Below are 23,444 nucleotides of genomic sequence, written 5' to 3' on the forward strand. Positions count from 1 at the left end.
TCATAACCTGAAAAGTAAACACTTATATGCTAGGTGTCGAAATTACCAGGGTGGATCTTCTTATAAATTACAGCTTAATTATACATTGCACTTCAAAATGGACAGATTTCAAAATGTATTGTCTGTCTAGGGTGTTATGGTGGAGCAGTGGAGTGATTTCTGGCTCCATGTCTGTTGCTACCTAATCCCAGTTTTGGATGGGGTGTCTCTTGTGCGACATGCTCCCTCTGTACTTTTCAAGATTTTTTAATGGAATTATAATTTTCTCCCACACACCAGATAAATTTTGTTAATTTTTAAATGTTGATTCTAAATTAGAGTTGCAACAAAAAAGCTGAGGGATTTATGTCTCAGGTCCTCTGCACATGGAGTTAGCATGTTCCCCTCCACATCTGTGTAGGTTTCCTCAGGTTGCTCCAGTTTCTTCTCACAGTCCAAAGACATGCAGGTTACGTGGACTGGCAATACTAAACTGGCCCCAATGTGTGTGTCTGTGTGCACCTCCTGTGATGGACCAGTGCCCTGTCCAGGCATTGTTCCTGCCTTGCACAATATATTTGCTGGGATAGACTCCAGCTTCCCTGTAACCTACCTATGATATAGCGGGATGTTTGGAAAATGGATGGAAGGACTCTAAATTAACTAAGAGTCCACACAGGAGTGTGCTTGGTGTAAAGTTTTGTTTCTGTTTACCCAGTCCATCCAACAAACTCTGAGGCTCCCAATAACCCTGTATTTGATAATCATGTGGACAAATTGGTCAAGGTACACTGATAATAGTGGTCATGGTCTGCAAAGGAATTGTATAAGCAGGGTGTGTAATGGTGCAATATTACTTTAGCCAGCTGGTCAGTAAGCTTGCAGCATTATGTTGTAATGGTGCAAGCAAGATGTTCAGTCTCTGAGTCTCTGTTCTTTTCTTTAGCAATTTCAAATATAATCCCAGCTTTGTGTGTGGATTTGTACAGCATGCAGATTATATAAATCATAAACATGCCAGGTCAGGGTACTACTTTGACACAGACAGGCAGTCACACATTCTACTGCATGTATAGTATAACTAATCTTTAAACATGTGAAATCTGGTAGCATTTTATTTTGCTTCCTGTTCAGGATATGATATACTTTAAACAAACATATATATTTACAATAATTATTTTAAAAGTTTGTAGTTGAAACCTTTTGTTACATCTTCATGGGGGGAAAATGATGAACTACTGGTACTTGGTTACACTTGGTTAGCAGTCCGGGAATAATGGTATGGTTAGAGAGTACAGCTAACCAATCGGGGCTTTAGCATCAAGCACGATGCGTGGAATGGCAACAGTCTTCGTATTCCAGGATGTGTCTGCAGACAGATAAGTTATCTATGTTGTGTGGTTGAAGGAGCTGCATTAGAGAAATGGGAGGTGCGTAGTCATTGATCGCCCCTTCCCTCCCTCCATTCCCTCGCGTCTCTCAGTGCTATGGTGCGCGCGCCCTTCGTTTCAGCACCTGATGCACTCTGGACAGCTCCCAGAGGTCCCATACTCCCTTCGCGACTATCTGCGAGTTGTTAGTAATATTTTAAGCGGTTAGAATCGCAGAAACAAGGCAGGCTTGCTTTTCCCTTCTTTTCCTTTTTTCTTTTTTCATTTCTGGCTTTTCCTGCTAATGTTGCAGCAGCACTAGGCACTCTCCTGCTGGGATTGGTTGCTCAGACTCACTCTGGAGGAGGAGGAGCTGAAAGCTGGGCTGCAAGGGGAGCAGGTGCAGTCCTGCTCGATCTCTCTCTTTTCTCTCTGTCTCTCTGTCTCTCTCTCCCTCCCTCCCTCTCTCTCTCTCTCTCTCTCTCTCTCTCTCCCTCTCACTCCTCACCGTCGGCAGTGGAGGAGAGATGATATATCACAGCCGAGGGATACTGGAGAATGTGCAGGAATATCCAAGAAGAAACCATAAGAAGGGGATATTTTTTTTCTAAATGACTGAATTCTTTACTGTGATTACGCCAAAGATGGGAGGAATACAGGAAAAAATAAATCAAATGTGGAGCTAGGGGGAGCACTCGGACCTCTTTCTCTCTCCCTCTCTCTCCCCATCTCTTGCTCTTCGCTCTCGTTCCTCGCTCCGTCTCTGGCTGTCTCTGTCTGTTTCCCTTCTGTGCAGGAATGTAGCAGCGCGCACCAAAGTAATCCAGGCTGAAATGCCAAGCAATGGATGGACAGACAGACAGGTGCAGATCGGCACTTGGACTTTCACGTCAGTCTGGGAAATGGGCTCTAAAAGGAGGACCCCACTAAAGAGCCACTGATACAGCTGGCCGACTGGATAATCGCGTGTCCTCTGACCACTGGATTACTGCCGCGACCGTTGCGGGGAATTAATTAAAGAAGAGAAAACGCACTTGCTGCCCCATTACAGGAGCGATCGGCGGATAGAAGCAGGTATCCGAAAGGGGAACTGCTTTGGTTTAAGGTGTTGGGGGGTGGGAGGTAAGGGGAGGAATTGAAAGCGAAATGAGCTGAGTCAGCTGTTCGAGTGGAGCTGCAGAGAAGATCCCCGCTGTTCCTCTAAACCAAGGGGAACGTGGAAAATCCAGAGAAAGATCCAACTCCCTCCCAAAAAAAAAAAAAAAAAGAAATCAAAGCCTGGAAACGTCCGCTGCCTGCCGCTAAAACACAAAGGCTCTGCGGTTTCTATGAGTTCTTCGCACACAGTCGCTGCTGCGTGCTCCGGTGCCTCTGGGTTGCTTTCACCTGCTGGACTATTGGATGCTCTTCATCTTTGGGTTGCCTCACAGGCTCTGCTTCCACTTCTCTGATTAATGTCTGCTCTTGCCTGCTGCCCCTCTGTACAGTCCTGCTCATGCCCACCCTCCGCCCACCACAAGAGTTAACCCTTGCTGCGCTGGCAGGATGAGTGAGGGTTCTGCAGCAGCAGTGTCCGGGGCTGTGATCGCGGAGGATCCTGCAGCAAGTGGTGGAGCGGGAGGGGGACTGGAGCAACCTTCTCCTCCAGATCCTGGACCCCTGCGCTGTGGGAGCTGTGCCCTCTGGCCTCGGCAACAAACGTGGTTGTGTGTTGTACCCCTGCTTATTGGCTTCATTGGTCTAGGTCTCAGTCTCATGCTGCTCAAGTGGATTGTGGTTGGCTCTGTCAAGGACTATGTGCCCACAGACTTAGTGGATAACAAGGGGATTGGGCAGGACCCCATCTTTCTTTCCAAGCCCAGCGCCTTTCCAAAAAATGTTGAAACAACAACGACAACCACAACTGCAATGGGCAGAACTCGCACAGGTCTTGTGACCACTACCACGGCTGCCAATCCTGGTGTCATGGTGCCTGCTGGGTCTGGAAGTTCCACATCACGCGCTCCTAACCGGATCAGCACCCGCATCACCACCACCACGCGAGCGCCCCGCTTGATACCTCCTGGTGGTCGTGGTGTGACCCCACGGGGAACAACAGTACGGAGAGTGACCACAGGCAGCAGTGGTGTTGGCATGGGAACTGTAACTATGGTTCCATCGATGGTGGTTAGTGTTACGACGGAGGCCCATCTGGATGCCACTTCTCCACCCTCACCCTCAGGTCGCTTCTACTTGCACGACTCCACGTCTGTTTGGACGGTCTCCCAGTTTCCAGCGGAGAGTTCTCCACTAGTGCCCACACAGCTCCACACACACACCAAGACACGTAAGTCCTGCGTGGGCTAAGTTTGCACCCACAGGGTGGCATTGCATGGTGGGGGTGTGGTCGGGGATGCTGGACTTGTTCGACTTGGTTGTCTTGTGCTTTCTGTACCCTGTGTTCAACATAGGTGATTAACAAGTAATTACCATGAAACCTACTGGAATGTGTTTGGCAGTAATGGGATCTGACACGGAGGGAAGAAAAGACCCTCTGGTGAAGTTTCTTTGGCAGATACCCGCTGCCTCCCTTGGTATTCCTTACTCATTTAATAACATGCTTGTATTCTTTGGGGCTTTCTTTCAACAATTGTAGTTTTGGTTACAAAAAGATGAATGTGATTACAATCTGGGAAGGCAAATTGTGTATATCTTGTATATTTCACGCTAGAGGGCTCATCTGATTGATTATCTGCATGCAAAGGGGGGATGATTCAAAAAGTGCAATATGTACAGTATATACAGTCACCCTGAATGTGTCTAGTGAGGGCTTACGCTTAGGTAAAGAAGTTTTTGTACCTTCCTTTAACAGCATTTAATCACTGCAGGCTGTTTATTTCCTTAAAGTTTTATTGTTATCCTTTTATTCCAATCTGTTCACCCACCAAATCTAATCACCAAACCTCTGACAAATACTGGTGGAACAGTTCTTTTAGACTTCAGCCAGACATTTTGCACCTTTTCACAAAAATTCCAAGTAGCATTCTAAACCCTCAAAACACCCACCCTCAATCTGACCTTGCTTTGTCTTTTTCAATACTGGATTCCCATTGACTTGTACATTAATTAAGACAAAGTAAAAAAAAAAAAAAAGATTTAATAAATCTAACACCACAGATATACATGCCATAGAGAGAGTCTGTTTATTACCGAGTCGGACCACCAGGGGCAACAGAAAATGAGATGGGGGTGGAGGCAGCTCTCTGTTGTGTCATGCGTCTGTAGGCTCCAGTTCTTCATCTGTTCCAGAAAGCCAGAAGTGTTCTTTCATTTTGTTTAATATATTTGACTTTGGTTTCAGACAGGCCATCAGAAAATCTGACTGTAAAGTAGGATTATTGAATGAAGGCATTCATCTGATTTGCTCATGTGACCGGGTTGAATCCCGTGGTACACCGATGACCTGATTCTGTGGTGCTGGCTGATGCATTTTGGCTCATATGTGGCCCAATTAGCATGTCAGTGTGGGAGGTAGTATTGCACGTTAGTAGTTTAAGATCTGTACATATTTTGTAACGATTCCTCATTGAAAGTCACCTTAAGCCTTTTGACAGGTGTAACATTTTTAGTACATCCTGAAACTCATTTTGGAGCTGCAGGGTGCAGCAACTGACACACATGAGCTCACGGAGTTGCTTGGCAGGAGAAACAAAAAATAAACTCTGTGCCATCTTTCAGGTTATCACTGGAGGAAATCATATTGCTAATAACTGGATGGCTGGGGAATCAACAAGGCTTCTCTGCTAAGCCCTCCAATCATATTTAACTTTAACTTTCTACTTGATTATTTATTCTTCAGACTATTCATTTTATAAACTTGCTCATTGTGAGTCTGGGGATGTGAGTGGCAGAGCTCACCCTGGGCTGCAAGTAACGTATCGCCTTAATGATACGTATAAGGCTGTTCATCATGAATATTACTGGAAGAAAATTGTTGTAGCACAAAATACGGTGAGCTCAATGTTTACAGATTTTTGAGTATCCAGGTAGATCCTGTAATGTCTCCATTTGGAGACTTTATGTCCCCCTCACGGTCCAAAGCCAGGTAGACTGTCAACATTAACAATTTGCCCTTAGGTGTATATGTTCTCTGCACACTTTGATAGACCGTCCTGCCATTCAGGATGGGCTGCTAGCTTGCTGTAATTTTAATTTGAGCTCCTTACTGTTGCGAGTTAGTTACCATGAGAACAATTTATATATGTTGGGCTAGATAACGGCATGTATTGCTTCAAAAAGGCAAATGAGAAAACGTGTTACAGATATCCGTGACTCAGACAGCGCTAAATGACTGTTTGTTGAGGATAATGCAGTGAATCTCTGGAAAAGTGGGAATGCAGACTTTGAAGAAATGCAGCACACATAAAGACAGCTAAAGAATGGTATTTTAAAAATTGACTGTGACATAATGAACATGGATAGATTTGCAGCAAAAGGGCCTGCAAGCAAAAAGAATCACTGTGTATTCTGGGCTTAACTTACAAGGTGCCACTTCCATTACTGCATACAGCTTTTAAAATATGGTAAACAATGTGTACCGTTCTGTATTGTATTCTGTTGCACATGTGACTGTGCTATATATAGTCCTGCACTTGAGCAGCATTTTTATATGCTTGCATGATGCACTCTTAGGATTTAGCATTTAGCTCTTAATTCTCTACATTTAGTTGCACAGAGCATTGCATTATGTCATAAAACTGCTCCACCATAGCTAATGAGATATGTCTGGTGGCAGTGTGGAGGCTACAGATTGGTGGGTAGAGCACGGAATCTTTCTGTATCCCGGGGCACCCAAACAGGACAAACTCAGTCAGGTTAGCTCTCCCTCAGGGGTCCCACTCCATTGCAATGATTTTCTTTTATTGACCAATTTAGACATTGAATATGGAGGGCAATTAATGGTAGTCTTAGGCTGCAGTACTCTGAAGGAGAATTGCAATTTGTCCTGGGACTAAAGAAGAATTTGTAATACCAAGGTTTGTTCTGTTCATCCATTCATTATTAAAGCTGCTCAAGTCAGTTCAGAATTGTGGGAGCTCTGGCACAAGGCATTGATGAGGCATTTATAGGAGCCAGTCCATTCTTTCTCATACATGCACCCTAAGGCACTTATAGGGCATTAGCTAGCATAAATGACAAATTTTCAATGGTGTGGAGGAGAACACACAAACTCTACATGGGCAGTGCCTTGGCCAGAATTTAGGTCAATGAATAAAGACATTGTGAGGTAGCTATACTAACTGGTATGCCTCCTCTAGGGTATTTTGTTTGTTATAATTTGGTTGTTGCACATTTTCCATTATGATAACTTTCTCTTCTAACTGTATGAATTAAATCCAAACCCTACCAATAAATATATTTAAATTTGCATAAAACCTTCAGCTTTTTGAACGCTTGTAGGGCTACCTTTCGGGTTGTTGAGAGGTGCCATTCATCATTGTGGTTTCATACATTTATTATTTCTCTCGAGGTGACACACTGGTTTGTGTTCATGACTAATTAGGTTCAAATTCTATCTTGGACACTATTAGTTAAGTTTGTGTGTTCCATGCAGGTACTCATGTTTACCAATCTCCATGATATGAATGTTAAATTGGTTGTGAGACTATTGAGTGGTCCCTTTAATGGGCTCAAATCCTGTATCCTGGGCTGGCTTATTGCTGATGCTGAGAGAATAAGAAGCCTGATCTTATATATTTCACTGATCTGGTTGAGTAAATGAATGGATGGGTCTGTTGCAATAAGCATTGTTTTGAGACCTTTCATAAAAGAACTAAGAATAATATTACAAAAGAATTATAAAGTGCCTTAATTCTTAATAGTATGTAAATACCAAGTAGAGGACAAAGCCATAAAGGGCAGAAAAACATCCATCTTTTTTCTGCCACTTATCCAAAGCTGGGCCACAGGGACAACAGTCTAAGCCATGGGTGTCAAACTCCAGTCCTGGAGGGCCACAGTGGCTGCAGGTTTTCATTCTAACCATCTTCTTAACTAATGACCTGTTTTTGCTGCTAATTAACTTCTTTTGCCTTAGTTTTAATTAACTTGACTTGGATCTCCTATTTGTTTCTTTTCCCTCAATTAGCAGCCTAATGATGATGAGACACAAAACAAGACGCCGTGTGACCAGCTAACCACAGTATCTGAAAATAAAGAAAGGTGAAGGTTTCAGTAAGGTTAATCTGCTTAGGTCATCAAAACATTTTGACGGTGTTCTTAGAAAAAACAGAAAATCCGCAGTTTTGGCAATGTCTGCTATGGCAGAATGAGAGCAGCAACAAGCCATGGAATTAAACAACGGGTTTAATTAACAGCAAGAATTGGCTCCTCATTAAGAAACTAGTTGGAGTGAAATTGGTTGGAGTTTAAAGTTCCAATTTAGCTGGTCATCTGTCGGCTCGTTTCACATCTCATTTCTGTTTGACTGCCATTTAATGGAGAAAAGAATCAATTCAGAGGACTGAATCCCTAAAAACAAAAAAAAAATTAAGTTAATTAGCAATGAAAACTGGTCACTGATTAGGAAAATTGTTAGAATGAAAACCTGCAGCCACTGCGGCCCTCCCGGACTGGAGTTTGACACTCCTGGTCTAAGCATTGATGACCAGACATCCCTTTTCACCAGCACCTCCTCCTTTCGGGGGGATAAGCAGAAGAACACAACATTGCAAAAACTGCATTTGCTGAAGATCAGGAAGAACCACAAAACCAAGTGTCCCAGGTTAAAAAATAGAACATAAAGACATGAGAGATTTGACAAATGAGAGGAGATCATTCAGCCCATCAAGTCTGTTTGTTTAGCTAATAGCTAAGCTGTCCCAATATCTCATCCAGATGCTTCTTAAAGGCTGGCAAGGTTTATCCTTCAACTGCATGTCTCGGTAGTTTGCTCCAGATTTCCACAACTCTTTTTGTGAAAAAGTGCTTCCTGGCTTCAGTCTTAAATGCACTTCCCTTTAATTTTCACTGGCATCCTTGAGTATGAGACTTTCTGCTGGATCAACTTAATCAAAGTCCTGAATTAGTTCCCCTTGCAGTCTCTTCTGCTCCAATTCTCGGAGTCTGTCAGAGTATGAATGTCCTGAGATGCACTTGGTTGCTCTCCTCTGCACAGTTTCAAGTGCTGCTGTGTCTTTTTTGTTGCTTGGTATCAAGCCCTGTAAACAATACGGCAGATGTGGTCTCACCAGTGCATCGTATCGTCCAAGCATTTATATTTAAAAGTGTATAGGATACAACCTAACATTTTATTTGCCTTTTGAATTCCTTCTGCCCATTGCTTAGACAATGAAAATATTGTGTCCACATAAACCCCTGAATCCTTTTCAGATGTTGCTTCCTGTAGGGCATTGTCTCCCATCTTGTATTTATCATTGACTTTCCTTTTGCCCACGTATGGCACTTTGCACTTTTCTTCATTAAACTGCATTTTCCAAGGGTTCACCCAGTTGTGAAAATTGTCCAGGTCATTTTGAATTGTATGGTTTACAGTACAGCATATGATATCATGCCTTATAGTTGTAAAACAGAATTCTTTTCAACACAACAATAGAAATAAGGACAACACTATATATATTTGCTGACACAAATCTTTTTAAACAAACATATTATTAATGTTAAATCAATATCTGCATTTAAGAAACAGATCAAGCCTAAAATTTAGAGATTTGACATTGCACATGAGGGACTGAGTGACCTGACAGCGATTATTACTGCTATATTACAGCTGCAGAATCCTGGGTTCAGACTCTTCACTGGCCCTGTTTCTCTAGGTACTCCCAGACATGTGCGTGCTAGGTGCATTGGTGAGACTTCATTGAGGAAGTGAAGCCTGCAATGGACTGCTGCCCTGTCCAGGGTTGGTTTCTTCCTGGTGCTGTTGGCGTATGGCCTCCCATAAGCCTTTAAACAGAATGAGTTACTTCTAAACATGAAGGTTCTTTATTATTTGACAGTAATTTTATGATAATTAGTTCCGATTTCTGCTTCTTCGTCATGGCAGCACTGAGCTGGATGGCGTGATTTTACACTAGAGGTTTTTCAGAGCTCTCTATCTACTCTCCCCAAGCTCAGAAGGTAATGTTTGTTTTCCAGGTGAGAGCAGCAGACGCCAGCTCCCTTTTTTTTCAGGATTGTCAAGTATTATTAGCAGCATTGAAGCACTTTCTGCACTGCAAAGCTTTATGTAAATATTCCAGAGCGTGATTTGCCGGTATGCTCAGATATTCTGTGCTCAGAAATGGAAAGCTGATTATGTCTCAGGTATCCCTTGACACTGTTTCGATGGGAGTTGTACGCACGCACATGCAAAACATGCACACACTGAAAAGACACCCACAGGAAGGAAATAAACCACAAGGGAGATACAAGTCTGTGTGACTGCTTGAGACCTCACGACAGATCACGCATGAGGCTGAAAAATGGTTAGACTTGAAGATTTGAAAGGAACTTCCATTGTATAATAAAATTACATTTTTGGCTGCACACAAAATTTTATGCATCTTAAAAACTGTTAAAGCATAATGAAGTTGAGCATGCATCTGCATTCAGGTTACCAAGTCATAATGACAGAGAAAATCCATTCTCTTTCCCAACAAATGATTAGGCAATGGATGTGCTCAGTTCCTGTGAATTGGACACACTTTTGAAAGCAAACTATTTTTGAGTGCCTTTATCGAAGAAGTTTAACTTCTGAATAATTGGGAATGAAATTTGGTCCCATGATGACTTACTTTTTTGTTACTATACATAAAGTGTTCCATAGATTTTATAGAAATTAGTTTTAACTTTACACTTTTTTAAAAGTGATTAACAAAATGACCCATGAGAAGGTTTAGATTGGACCTGTCTAGACTTGCAACTGAAAATACAAATTCTATTTTCTCGCTCATTTTTAATGCTTGTGGCCATGTGTAGGTACGACAATTATGAGACGTCATGAAATTTTGGAGCGCCAACCGGGTTGTCCCTTTTATCGTCTGAGGACAAAAGCAAAAAACAAAAGAAAACAAAACACTCTTCAGCGTATGTCCCATTATGTGGGAAAACTCATTCAACTGTTAGCAAGGTGGGCTGGGTAGTCTAGTCATATCTAGATGAGCTCCAACTGGGTGGGTCATTCGAGTTGGAAAATGGTGTTATGGTGGCTGAACTAGAAGGGGTGAGGTCAAATGCCCTCACTGGGTGGCTTCACAGTACTGTGGAGTAAGAAGGAGATGACAATGCTAGTAGCAATGCCCCCTCTTGGCTTGAAGGGTTATTACATACTGTGACTGAGCCTGTGAGGAGGTCCTCCAATGCGGATGTGTGACATAGTAAAGCGCCATTCTTGAACTCTACTGAAGTGTTTTAAGTCTGATGATGTGTCTCTCAGCAAGAGAGCATGCTAAGGAGGTGAAGGTGAAGCAAGTTTATGTGCTCAATTGAAATTACTGCTTCATGTGCCATATTCCATGCACTACAGAATTTGGCCACTTTTAACTAAACAATTAACCTGAAGAGTAAAACTGCAATTCCATTCATTTCAAACATAGTACTAAAATTTCTTTACAAAGATATCCTTAACACTCACAGACAACCATCCATCCACCCATCACTGCATCTGCTGAATCCAGTTCAGGGATTAACAAGTATCTGCAGTAAAATGGAGCACAAGGCTGATTTGAAAGCTGTTTGCAATTATAAGCTGCAGCCAGTGCAGTCTTCTATCCATTTTAATTAAGCAAAATACTGAGGTCTTATCTATATAAATAAAATCATAATACCCTCTGTCTATCTTTTGAATTTTCTGGCTTTGTTTGATGTTGTTTATCCATTTTGCACACTAAGGACCTCATTTCAACCTTCAGATCTTATCTGTCTGTTTGTCTGTTTGCCAATCACACACAAACAGCTCAACCAATTTTCATGAATTTGTAAATGTAGGTTCCCATTGGTCCAACTTAAAATACAGGCTATGTGGCATTTGAAAATCTTGCTAACAGAAGGGGTGGGGGGGGGGAAGGTCTGGGGAGCACCCAGTAACTGTGAATGATTCATTAACATTAAATTTTACATAATAAAGCTGAACCAACTTAAAATCCAGTCTACATGGTGTTTTATCCACGAGGCAGGAGGGTAAAAAATACATCACTCAGTCAAAGTTCATAAAATCTTACTTGCATTTTACTGTTGATACAACTTAAAATCTAGACTTTAAGACCTTTAACAAGTTCTGTGAAGAAACAGGGTTATAATAGCACATTATCATGCCAAAACGGTTCATGATAATGAATGATTTGACATCCAGCTCTTTCCTTCACATATAACTGTATGTGGCGTGTTCTCAGGTCAGCAGCAGTAACAATTGGCTTATATACGTTCCCCCAAAAAAATATCGCCTAAGGAAAAAAAAGTAAGAGAACTAAAAACAATTATTAAGATGATAATAATAATAATATGATGATGGTCATGATGATGCCACTGAGTATGCTAATAACTCCAAGAACTTTGCATGAAATCAGGGAAATTGATAGTCATCAGATGGATGGTGCAGATCAGTGGTTCTCAAGGTTCATTCCTAAGGACCCCCTATGGGTGCAGGTCAGTTATTGTTACCTTTAATCAATCTCATTGTTTACTTAGCTGACCTCTTTTTTCCTTTTATTTTGCATTTGGAAGAGTGAAGAAGTTTAAGATTTACATTTAAAGGGTGTGACCTGTTGGGGGGGAAGCACCAGCTCCCCAATCCTGATACAGAGAGACACGAGGCACAAGTCCAGCAACACACAGGCTTTTTATTTCACAGTGGGAAATGCTTCCCAATAGTTTCCCAGACAGCAAGCACAGTGTAAAGCACAGTACTCTGTCTCTACTTCTGCCTCCACTACTCCTCCAGCAAGCACTGTCCTTCTCCTCCCGACTCTGGCTCCCGGACTAGTGGCAGGCAGATCCCCAGAAGTACTTCTGGCGTCCTGAAGGCTGGGCCTGGTAGCACTTCATAGTAAGGCTGAAGCCCCACAAAGTAGGGCACCCCAGTCCCCGCAGCACACACTGGCGGCACCCACAGCATCCAACAGGGCTGTGTCAAAGAACCTCAATCAACCATGGTGCCCTGTTAGAAACTGTGGCACCACTGCAACCTTGAGGGGCTGCTATCTGGTAGTCCTGGGGGAGTGCCAAACAGAAGCATCCTCTGCATGGGCTTCCCGGCTGAGTAAGGCTGCCGGTTGTCCCTTGCAAGGTGTAACATTAATTTAGGTACTGCAAAAATGCATCTATTTACTCTTATGTAACAAGACCTTAACAAAAGCTTATTTTGGTCTTCATAACACATCTCTATACAGGTTATTCATCTCTGTGCATTGTGGCATGTTGACATGACGGTAAAATGACTTGTGAATATGAAGGATTCACAGGTCTGGTACTGAATATGTAATATTAAGAAAATTGTGACTCAGTTAAGCCACCTCGGACCACTTCAAAGTTTTATTAGCATGTCACATTGTAAAGATGAATAAACACTTAACTGATGCATTGTAAGGGTAATGATGACCCACAGAAGTGTACATTAGGGTCTTGTTACATAATAGTAAACTAGAAATAAATGCATTTTTGCAGTACCTAAACTCAAGAGTTACCTTTACTTTTTCTATGGAGTGCTTTCTTAATGGTATCTGAATACAGACAATTAATGTTAAGCAGAGCAGTCACCAGCACAAATGACTCTGAAAGGGCAACTGCTTCTGTGTTACCCATTTGTGAGCTTATTAGCAAATAGCCATCTGAATAACCAGAACATTAATAATAATAATAATAATAATAATAATAATAATAATAATAATATTTAAAATGATAGAAAATTAGATCTTATCCATCCAACACCTATAAATCCCTGCTTCATTCAGTAAAATTATAGTATAACCAGTTTTAAATTTTTGGTTAGTTGTCAAAACTGGGAATAATTTTGGCTTACTTACTTACTTGTAATTAGGGTAAAAGTCCAAATATGAGAAGAAATGGATTGAGACAAACACCTGCAGCCACAGGGGGCCCCGAGAACTGAACTTTGAGAACCACGGATGCAGATGACAGATGGGACACTTGCATTTCAGCCAGCAATGACAAAAGGGTTAATATTTAAAAAAACATATAAGTATCTGCTCTCTTATCCCACATCATTATGCAATATACATGCTTTATGCTTTGGTAGTACTGAATATTTTGTTTCAATATATTTAGCTGATGCCTTTATTCTTGGTGGCTTTTGACATAAGTATGCATTTCAGCTGTTAACATTTTATTTTTTTGTTAAATTTTACCACAGGCAGGTCAAGTGATGTGCTCAGGGTCAAACAGAAGTCCATTGCCTAAGCCATTATACTCTACTGTCTGCCAGTGCTCACAACACTCTGAAGCTTATGGTCCAAACACTGATGTTTTTTTAGCCAAAGAAAAATTGAATTTGCATGCAGTAAATGGTTAAGGGTCATCTAGATCATTTCTTGAATATCATTCCAGGCTCTTGGTTGTTGAGGCTACATAGAACAGTGTCACTTGGAAGGTATCCCTCAACAGGAGGCTGCACAAAAGCACTGCAAAAATAATTAGCCAATCACTGTTAAACTTTGCCGGCATAAAACAAGTGAATTCAAAGATCTGCGGAGACAATGATCGGGTGCAGTGTGCGTTAGCGTTGTCATTTAAAGTAATGTCTGCTGTCTACAGGTCTTCTTTGTGCTTCTGTGCATTTGCATAATTAAATACCATGTTGAGTTGGATCATTTTTACTGTCTTGGTTTTATAGATTGTTGTTCATTCTTCTGAGGCTAACTATGAATTAACAGTTTGTGATTGCAACTTTTCAGGCTGAGTGATTTCTTTCAGCACCTATACATTTGCACATGTAGACAGACAGCATTTTTCACTTAGGGGACCTACAGTAATTTATTGTAAGTAATATATTATTTTTATATTTCCATAGCGTATACTATACAGAGTGGTGCAGTGGTAGCTATACTGCCTTGTAGTAAGGAGACCAGAGTTTGCTCTCCAGTTCCTCCTTGTATGGAGTTTGCATGTCCTCCCCATGTCCATGTGGGCTTCCCCCCACAGTCTAAAGATATGCAGGTTAGGCAAACTGGCGACACTACTCTGGCACTAGTGTGTGTTTGGTGTGTAGGTGTGTGTGTGTGCTCAGCCTGTGATGGACCATCCAAGGCTTTTTCTGGCCTTACTAGCTGGGTTAGGCTCCAGCACCACCTGCAATCCTGGTCTGGATTAAGCGGATTAGAAAATGACATGATATATACTGCTTAGTGTATAATAGAATACATTATGTTTTGTTATGTTATACTGTATATACACAAGTTATGCCTAATTGTTTTAAGCGATGGGCTCCCCTTTGAAGGGGATCATGAAGAATCTAAGTGAATGCCAAGAATATGCACGTACCTAACAGTTCCAGAGCCTTGAGGTCAAATCGGTTCTATAGTCTCAGTGTGTAGCTGGTGCTTTCTGCACTTCTCAAATTCCAGTGCTGTGCACATTAGACAGATCAACAACTTTAAAAACCAAGTGTCAGTGAGTGTGAGTATGTGAGGGAATAGGTCTCATGGTGTACTGTCATTCCACCCAGGACTGATTTCTACATTAGCTCTGGTCCTCCAGGGCCCTGATTTGCAAAAAAGGACTATGTTTAGTGTTATGGTTTTGCGCATTCATCTAATGTTTTATCTGAAAGAAAGAGTTTCTTTTGACTCTGATTCTTTTACCACTTGGGAATTACAAAGAAATTTCACTAGTAAGAACTGTGCTTAATGGAAAAACAGCCCCGCTTCAGTCATGAAATAATTGTGGAGGAAGGTGGTAGCTACCCTCTGCCTCGGTCCTAATGCAAATAAGTTGTATAGGCAACTCTGGTTTGATATAGAGATGGCTATCTTTGAGGATCATTATTTGATATACGACCATGCCTTGCTGTGGTTCTTGGTTGGATATATAAATGGCTTTCTCTGGGGATCGTTTTCTAATATATGAGCATTGCTGGCTGTGGATCCTGGGTTTGACACATATACGAATAGCTCTCAGAGGAGATAACCATTTGAAGTATTATTAGTTCTCTCTGAACATTTTGGTTTGATATATGAATAGTTCTTGCAGTGGACTGGTGTTTAGTATATGGATAACCCCCCCACCCCCACAAGCGCATACACTATGAACAGTTGTGCACCGTGTGAATGACTCTTACTGTAAATCGTACTTTGACATTTCTATTCCCCGCTCTACGGATTTCTGTGGTGATGTAAATAATTTTTGGAGAAGTCATTCTAGTCTGTAGCTTTGATTTAAAGCATTATTTCCCATTGCTGTTTTTTTTTTTTTTTGTCCATCTTTTGGACCACGCGATGAATTTTTTCAACTATGTCAAAAGCTGTGTTTTCATTATCATTTATTGAATTGTTTACAATTATGTTAAGGCATTCTTTTCTGTAAAATTCAGCGATAAATGTCATGCATAGATGGAATAATGTTATGAGTAAGCAGAATGCCTTACTGCTAACTGCTCATTGCTTGCATTACATTGTAATTATTAAGTATTACTAAGTTGCTGTGATGGTTTAAGGTTTTAAGTAGATCCCTAGTAAAGTTAACGGCATGGGCATCAGGTTTGATTGTCGTATGATAGCTGTATACAGCAGTACTATGACTAGATGGCTGTAAGAGCTTTTGCCATATGCTTTGTGAGACTGGACTATGATAACAGGAAATGTCAAGGCCATCAGTGTACCTGCTAACTGAAGCATGTCAGTAATGTATTTTCAGGAATGGTGAGGAAATCTGAAAAATGTGCAGGTGACCACAGAATTGTAGGGACAGAAAATGCAGAGGAGGCAGCAAAATATAAGAAGATAACAAAATTTTTATAAACTGTGGCAAACCAGTGAACTGAACAGTAATACTATATATAAAATTTATATTCAAACAAAATGCTAGTGAGACAAAAGTTCTGTTAATATACCTCTTGCATTGAAACTGAAAATGCCAGTCTGAAACATATAAAAAATATATGCATTGTGACGAGAAAAAAATACAACTCACCAGTACATCAACCCACCAGGGTGACTTTCCCACTATATGCAATGAAATATGTGTCTGTTGGGGAGATATTGGGAGTGATGCTGTGCAAAAAGAAAACAAAAAATACAAAGACATATATGTCTCTCTATTATATAAAAAAATCCCTCGATGTGACAAGACTTTTTGAGAGATTTTATCAAGTCCCGCAAGACGAGACTTTTGCCTTGACATTTTTTCAAGTCACACCCTCCTCTCAAACATTTTCAAACAAGACCTTAACTCTCATTCATGTGAATGCTTTTGTCAGATACACTTCCTGGGCTCTCAGCTCCTACACATTTTACCATTTTCCTCGCTTTAAGTTTCCAATTAAAGAAGACGTATTATGTCTACATCTTATTGAAGAATTTTATCACAAAGGGTTATCAACAGAAAAAATAAGTACACGGGCAATCCTAGAACCAAGAAACGATGAAGTCAAAAGAATTAATGCTAAAAATGTCGATCGGTTACACATCAAGTTGGTTAAATCCGTCCAAAAATGTCAAGCGGTTACACGGCAAATTGGTTAAATGCGCATCAATAGACTATGCCGAAACAGTTGGTGGTGATCATGCAGAAGATGAAAACATCAACTTGCAATATCCCAAAGAATATCTACAACCATTAACAACATCCAGTCTTACAACACCAGAATCACTGTAGAAAGAAGTATGTATCCAAGAAAGGTAATGTAGTACATCTTCCACAGATAACATTAGAAAACAAAGGACATCTTGATATGCCATTCATATTAAAATGCTAACAGTTTCTGGTTAGAATAGCTTTTGCAAAGACAATTAACAAATCACAGGGATAAACATTTGAAAAAGTTGTTATATTTAATAGAGAGAAAGAAACAAAATTCAATCACGGGCAGTTCTACGTTGTGTTGATGCATATATAACAATTCCCATGAAATTAAAAATCTGTTTAAATTGTACATCCACGAGCAGCAGAAAGAGGCTAGTGGGTAGCGCAGGCAAGGAGGTGGGCAAGCCAAGCGAGCAGGGGGCAAAGCCCACTAGTAATTAAAAAAAATGCTGGAGCTGCTCCTCTATTTCTTCATTTATCATTAAGTTGCTGAATGACCTTCAGATCCACCAGTCACTAGTCAAACTCCCAATTTTCTTTTTCCTTCTTGCATGCATTACTTGGATTCGTATTGACTTGTGGGATTTAGTTGCCTACTGCTGAGGTCTCCAGATAACAAAGTTCACAGGTTATGCACTCCTTTCTGTTATTACAGCTTTGATTTTTCAGAATCAGATATTAAATGTACACTGTAGTGAAAGCTATAAAAGAACTACAAATTTCACTATAATGATTTTCAAGTAGATATTTTATTTGTAAAAGGGTTACAATGGCATCTAAAATACTGTATGTAGTTTTGATCGGAAGCATGGTGCAAAACAAATGGCATGAAGCACGCACACCCCTGGACCAATCCTGTTCTGAAAAGACAAGATAATAAAATTCCATCAGTTTTTAACATAGAAGGCTATGTGGAGACCTAATCCAAATATTCAAAATTCTCAAAAATATTGATAGATTTGTACTAGTGGAATTATTCCAGTTACATAAACCAGTGTGAGGGAATACTTCCATGGTCAAAACCTGGAATCACTTCTTTATGTTAAAAGCTATGAGAATCTGGAATAAAGTACTACGCCATATAGTTGCAGCATATATTCAGATGGCCTACCAATGCAAAATGGAGGAGATATGAGGACCCTAGAGCCATTAGCTAACCCAGAGAGCTGGATGGCCTCTCATTTGTAACATTCCCCTGGTTCTTTCTCTAGGTTGTGGTTAGCCTAAGCATTGTAACCTGTGGTTATTTATAATTAAAAGGGTGTATCCATGAGTATAGTCCCATTAAAAGAATATTCATCTTGACATAGGGAACTTCAGCGAATGTCTGTTGTACAGTAGAAAATATGTATGTCCCTGCAGTGTGCAGTGATGCAGCATGGGGATATCAGTGCACCGTAACATCGTCTTATACACACAGTAGCTAACAATCCCTTTAGGTGGTGATTCACTGTCTCTGTGATCTTCTGTCTGGATAATGGTTCACCCTTTAACTCAGTGAAAGTGCCAGAGCGGCTCTCACAGTGTGCCAAGGCTCATTATTGTGGATCTTCAGTTGTACTACAGCATTTGAATGGCTAATCAGGTGAACCCTGACAGAACAAGTCTTGACAGTCAAACCCTTTGTATCACTGCTAAATAGTCTCACATTTTCACATATTCTTATGTTTATCTTTATATCATTGAGTGCCTTTGTTCCTTCTGTTCACTTCAAATGTTTCTAATTATTCAAGCCATTGATTTAGGTTATGGACATTTTCCTTTGCACAGTAAATGCTAGCACTAAGCTGATTGCTGTTTGGCAATATTGATGCAGTCTCTTCCTGCAACAGTTTTCTAAATAAAAACATTTCAGGATATCACATCTGACGCTCCACAGGTGTCTGTTTTCCTATGTTGGCCCTGCTGAGTAAAAGCTGAAAAATATCACAGCCCACCGATTGTTTATACCCTGTGCATGCCTAACAGGATTACCATCCTGTATACGCGCAAAGACCACTTCAGCAATGTGGCCCCGGGACCAATTAGCAAGTATTTAAAAACTGAATTGGTTGAGTTGAATGTGTACTAGGCACTTTGCTGCAAAATAACGCAGACATCTAATTATGTAGGTTCCTAATCATTTAATCTTCAAACTTTCTACATTAACCTAATGTTAGCTTTTAATTATATTCTAAATTGTATAAATCACACTGGAAGGGTACAGTACAGGCCTTAATAGCTCCATTCCCCTATTGGGTTATAGCTGTAGTTTTGTAATTTAACTAAAGTGTGTTTATATAATGGAGAAAATAAATACATGTGTACAATCAATATGGTTTTAACAAAGCCATCCCTGATAATTTAGTATATTTGTATATTTTGTCATAGGAATGTCTTGGTCTTAATGTTTATTTCAGCTACATACAGTATTTATCACGACATCTGCAGGACACAAGGTGTTTTTATTTTAATTCTAAATACTAGGTTTATGTTAAGTGATGAGCATTTTCTGGCATTATATTTAATGTTTTTTTTACACTTATGCAGAAATGCCCATGATGTGTTTCAATAAATGTCACTTATTAAAATAAGCAATAAAAAACGAACAGCTCCCAGCGCCCTCTCTATAAAATTATTTAACTGTATGTATCATCCATAATGTTTAGGACGAAGGTACTTCTTTCCTTGATTTACCCCCCTGCTCCCCAGTTGAAAATGACAAATTATACAATTCAGACATGATTAAAGAGCAAATTGCAGACTTTCATTTAAGGGTATTTGCGTATATTTTGGTTGATTCATGTAGAAATGACAACACTTTTTCTACATGGTTCCCTCCATTTCAGGGCAGAATCATTTTTGGAACAATTGGCGTCACAGGTTGTTTGTGATTACTCTGGCATGTTTCATTGCTTCTTTTATGCAGGAATAAGACACCTAGGCCTGCTTCTACCCTTTGGAGTCTGTAGTTGCCATTGTTCCTTAGAAAAGTGTAGGTATAAATTGTGTTAACGGAGGTGTTGGCGTGGTGCTTTAAATAAAATTAAAAGAGCCATGCCAATGAAAGAGTCTCAGCTCCTAAGTATGAGTAACATATAGTTGCTCAGATGCTGATCTTATTATGTTTGGTTATTGGTTCAAAACTTGATTTGAGGTGCAGTGTGGTTGATAGTGAGGCAGCTATAACAACTTTTCACCAAACCGGAGGCAAACCAGAGACAGTTGTCCTAGAGTCATGGTAGACAGAAATGGGCTAATAACAGATTGGATTAATAGCGCTTTTATAGACACACAAAGTGCTTTACATAGCCAGTAGGGAGAGCACAGCATCCACTTAAATGATGGCAGCCATTCTTGTGCCAGTACTTTTACCACACACTAGCTCTTAGGTGGTGAAGAGATAATTTACCAGTTAGAGAAGGAGGATGATTAGTGGGCCAAAATGGACAAGGTCAGGGTAGGGTCACATCCAACTCTTTTCTAAGGATGATGTTCAGGAATAGAGAAGCAGCTAACTGAAGAGTCATGACTGCACAGGGGTAGAGAAAGGGGTCCATCTAACTTTACCATTCAGTCAGGCTTTTTCCTGTACATATCTATACACAAGTTAGCAATGTAAAGAAAGGCATGATTATTTAAAAGATAAGCGGAAGTAGTCACACAATGACTTTAAGGTAAAGTGCGAAACATCTTTTTATATTACAAAGTGATGAATTGAGCTTTGAATTTGGGAGGTGGATTTTGGAGAATGCCAGGGGACCTTCTACGCACCATGCTGCCAATCGGAAGTGTGCTGCCAACCAGTTAAAATGGATGACATTAGTCAAACCCGTTTTGAGCAAATGTCCTGTGACTTCAGGCACTCCAAATGTGCAGAAGTGTGCCGCTTATGATGCCATTCCAATAAGAGTACAAAGCAGCATGCAGCAAAAAATGAGACAACAAGGAATACTCAGATAAGGCAATAGAGAGGGCAGAACATTTTGTCCATTTCCAAAATTTCATATCCCTGGTGACAGGATTGGAAATAAAAATGTGTAAACTTATGCAAGGAACACGCTTTGTCTAGCCTGCCATTTCTGTATACACCATCTCTTAACAGACTGGACACTTTTCACAATTGCTTATAATAAATCCTTAGCTGCCCAGTGTCAAATGGCAGAATGCCAATGACAAATTGGTGCAGATTATTGGTATCGTCTGCTTGTGTGTGTATGTTATGGATTTTTTATTAATTCTTTTCATCCCTTAAGCTTCTGTCCTGTTGGGCTTGCTTTCAACCATAATATGTGAAAATGTCAAGTTTATGCCAGGGCATATTGTGACATTTGAAGTGATGTAGTGGGTGCAGTAAACCAATAGGGTGGCAAGAACAGTGATTAGAGCAGAGCAGTAGTCATTATATAAACCAATAAACAAACAAGCAGGAGAACAGTGCAGTCACAGAAAAAGGACAGTAGTCAGTTCAAGAGCTAGTTGAAGGTATTATGAGTTTTATTGTAAGAAATTAAGACTTTGGCTCGAACATTAGTACTGGCCACACTTTGCAGACCCATTTATAGGAAGGAGTACAAGAGAGTAGTACTTACAAAGCAAAATAAATGTTCACTATGTAGGCCAATACCACTTGAAATTAGAGGGAAGTTGTACAGCAATCGTGGCTTGAGCTGTTCAGGTTAAGAAAGATTCACCTTACCAACCAGGGTTAGGCAATATGCCTATTTGTAATAAATGTCTTAGCCAACCAAATGGCATCAGAATATGCATTAGATGATCATACAGCCTGCTCCCCAATGGTATTTTGTAAACACGGATTGTTAGCCATGGGTATTATCTGTTGAATAGGAAACATAAGGTGTTTATCATAAAAAAGAAGTGTACTGTATGTGAAGGTGATTTCTTGATATGTCATTATGGAGTATTCTTCAGCTACCTAATTAGGCATATAATGTATTATATGACAAGGAGCACAAATCATGGCTGTGAAGAAATTCTTAATTAGCATAAGAGGTGAACTCTGGCAATCCTCAACATACATGACAAGCACACATGTACTGTCTGTCTTATTTAAAGATGAAGTGCATCAGCATCAGTAGCATGGGGCCCCGTACTTGAGAAAATAAGGTGAAGGACATAAAGACTCTAAATAAAGGCCACATGGCAGTAAAGGAAGGCAGGTCTCAAATTTACCCCAGGGAGTTTCATTTTTACCAATGTATTAGCCCCACTGGGACCTTTTATAACAGCAAGCAAGCACTTCTGAGGCCATTTATCATGCATTAACCGAGAACAACCCCAGTATGAGGGGGACACACTTTGTAAAAATAACCAGAATAACTTTTGGTGTCATAGCAAAAGAGGTACATTTGAATACCTTCAATTAAATCTAAACAGCATTTTTTGAACTCTAGTCAAAGTGTCTTTAGATAGCAATGACCCAGGTCAGGTCCCCGAGGATCATTTTTGTGATAACCCAGGGACGTGTCCCCTGGTACCATTTGTAACGTCCTTATTGAGGATGGGAAGGGTCAGAGATTAATCATTTGGACTAGAATTGATTTATTTTCTCTCTGTCTGCAGAATGGGGGCCTGTGACCCAGCGGCTGGGAATCACTGATTTGAGAGGACATACTTTCTAAGAAAAAGCTGTTACTGTTACTGTCCTTGCAAAATGCCTTTCCCCAGAGTCATGATCCCTCAGAAACGGTTTCTCTCCTCATTGCTTTCATTCTCATAAGTTTCAAAACATATTTAAAGCTCACGGGTCAATGTTCAGGGACAAGAATATTGGAATAACCCTGTATCCCTTTCCTTTCAGAGTTAATCACATCATCTTAACTCCATAGGCATAGCAGTACTTTGGGTCAATTTGCACAAATTCTTTAAAAAAAATGGTTTCTGAGCTTCACTCTGTAGTTACAGGAGTATTTTTTGCTGGAACAGTAGTAAGTAACGCCATCAAGGAGGTTGTGTTTGGGCCATTACAGGTAAAGGGTAGGTTGACAAAATTTCTTCTTTGTCAGTAAGCCTGCAGTGAAAATCATACATGATATACTTAATATTATCTCTGTTCATTTAGTTGCTTTATAGACACTACCAAAATCGAGCAGTGCCAAACGTTTAATGAATGGGACAAATCGATTAAATAAATACTGTAGCTTAAAGATTCCCCTCCTCCACTAAGTTGGTTATCAACAAAACCTTGTGATCTGAATCACTATCACTCAGTGTTCACTTTGATTTTACCCTAAGGCGTCACATCCTCCTTAGATAATGATAATTCAGTATTTTTAATTAAAATTATTATTTTTATGCTAATTTGGTTACTGATTTAACTACTTTTCTGCATGTTGGGCTGATTTACTGTATATTTTTTGATTA

The 23,444-nt window shown here is 40.3% G+C and overlaps 1 protein-coding gene across 1 annotated transcript in view; it reads left to right on the forward strand.

The window, feature by feature from the left end:
- Nucleotides 1–1,643: 1,643 nt before the first annotated feature.
- LOC120538509 (pro-neuregulin-3, membrane-bound isoform-like) overlaps nucleotides 1,644–23,444 on the forward strand; it is an 822,431-nt gene continuing 800,630 nt past the window's right edge. Inside the window, exon 1 of the mRNA XM_039767928.1 lies at nucleotides 1,644–3,675. Coding sequence (XP_039623862.1) covers nucleotides 2,895–3,675 — 781 coding nt within the window. The 5' untranslated portion in view covers nucleotides 1,644–2,894. The remainder of the gene's footprint in view (nucleotides 3,676–23,444) is intronic.

The sequence above is a fragment of the Polypterus senegalus genome, chromosome 1, assembly GCF_016835505.1.
Source record: "Polypterus senegalus isolate Bchr_013 chromosome 1, ASM1683550v1, whole genome shotgun sequence".
NCBI lineage: Eukaryota > Metazoa > Chordata > Cladistia > Polypteriformes > Polypteridae > Polypterus > Polypterus senegalus.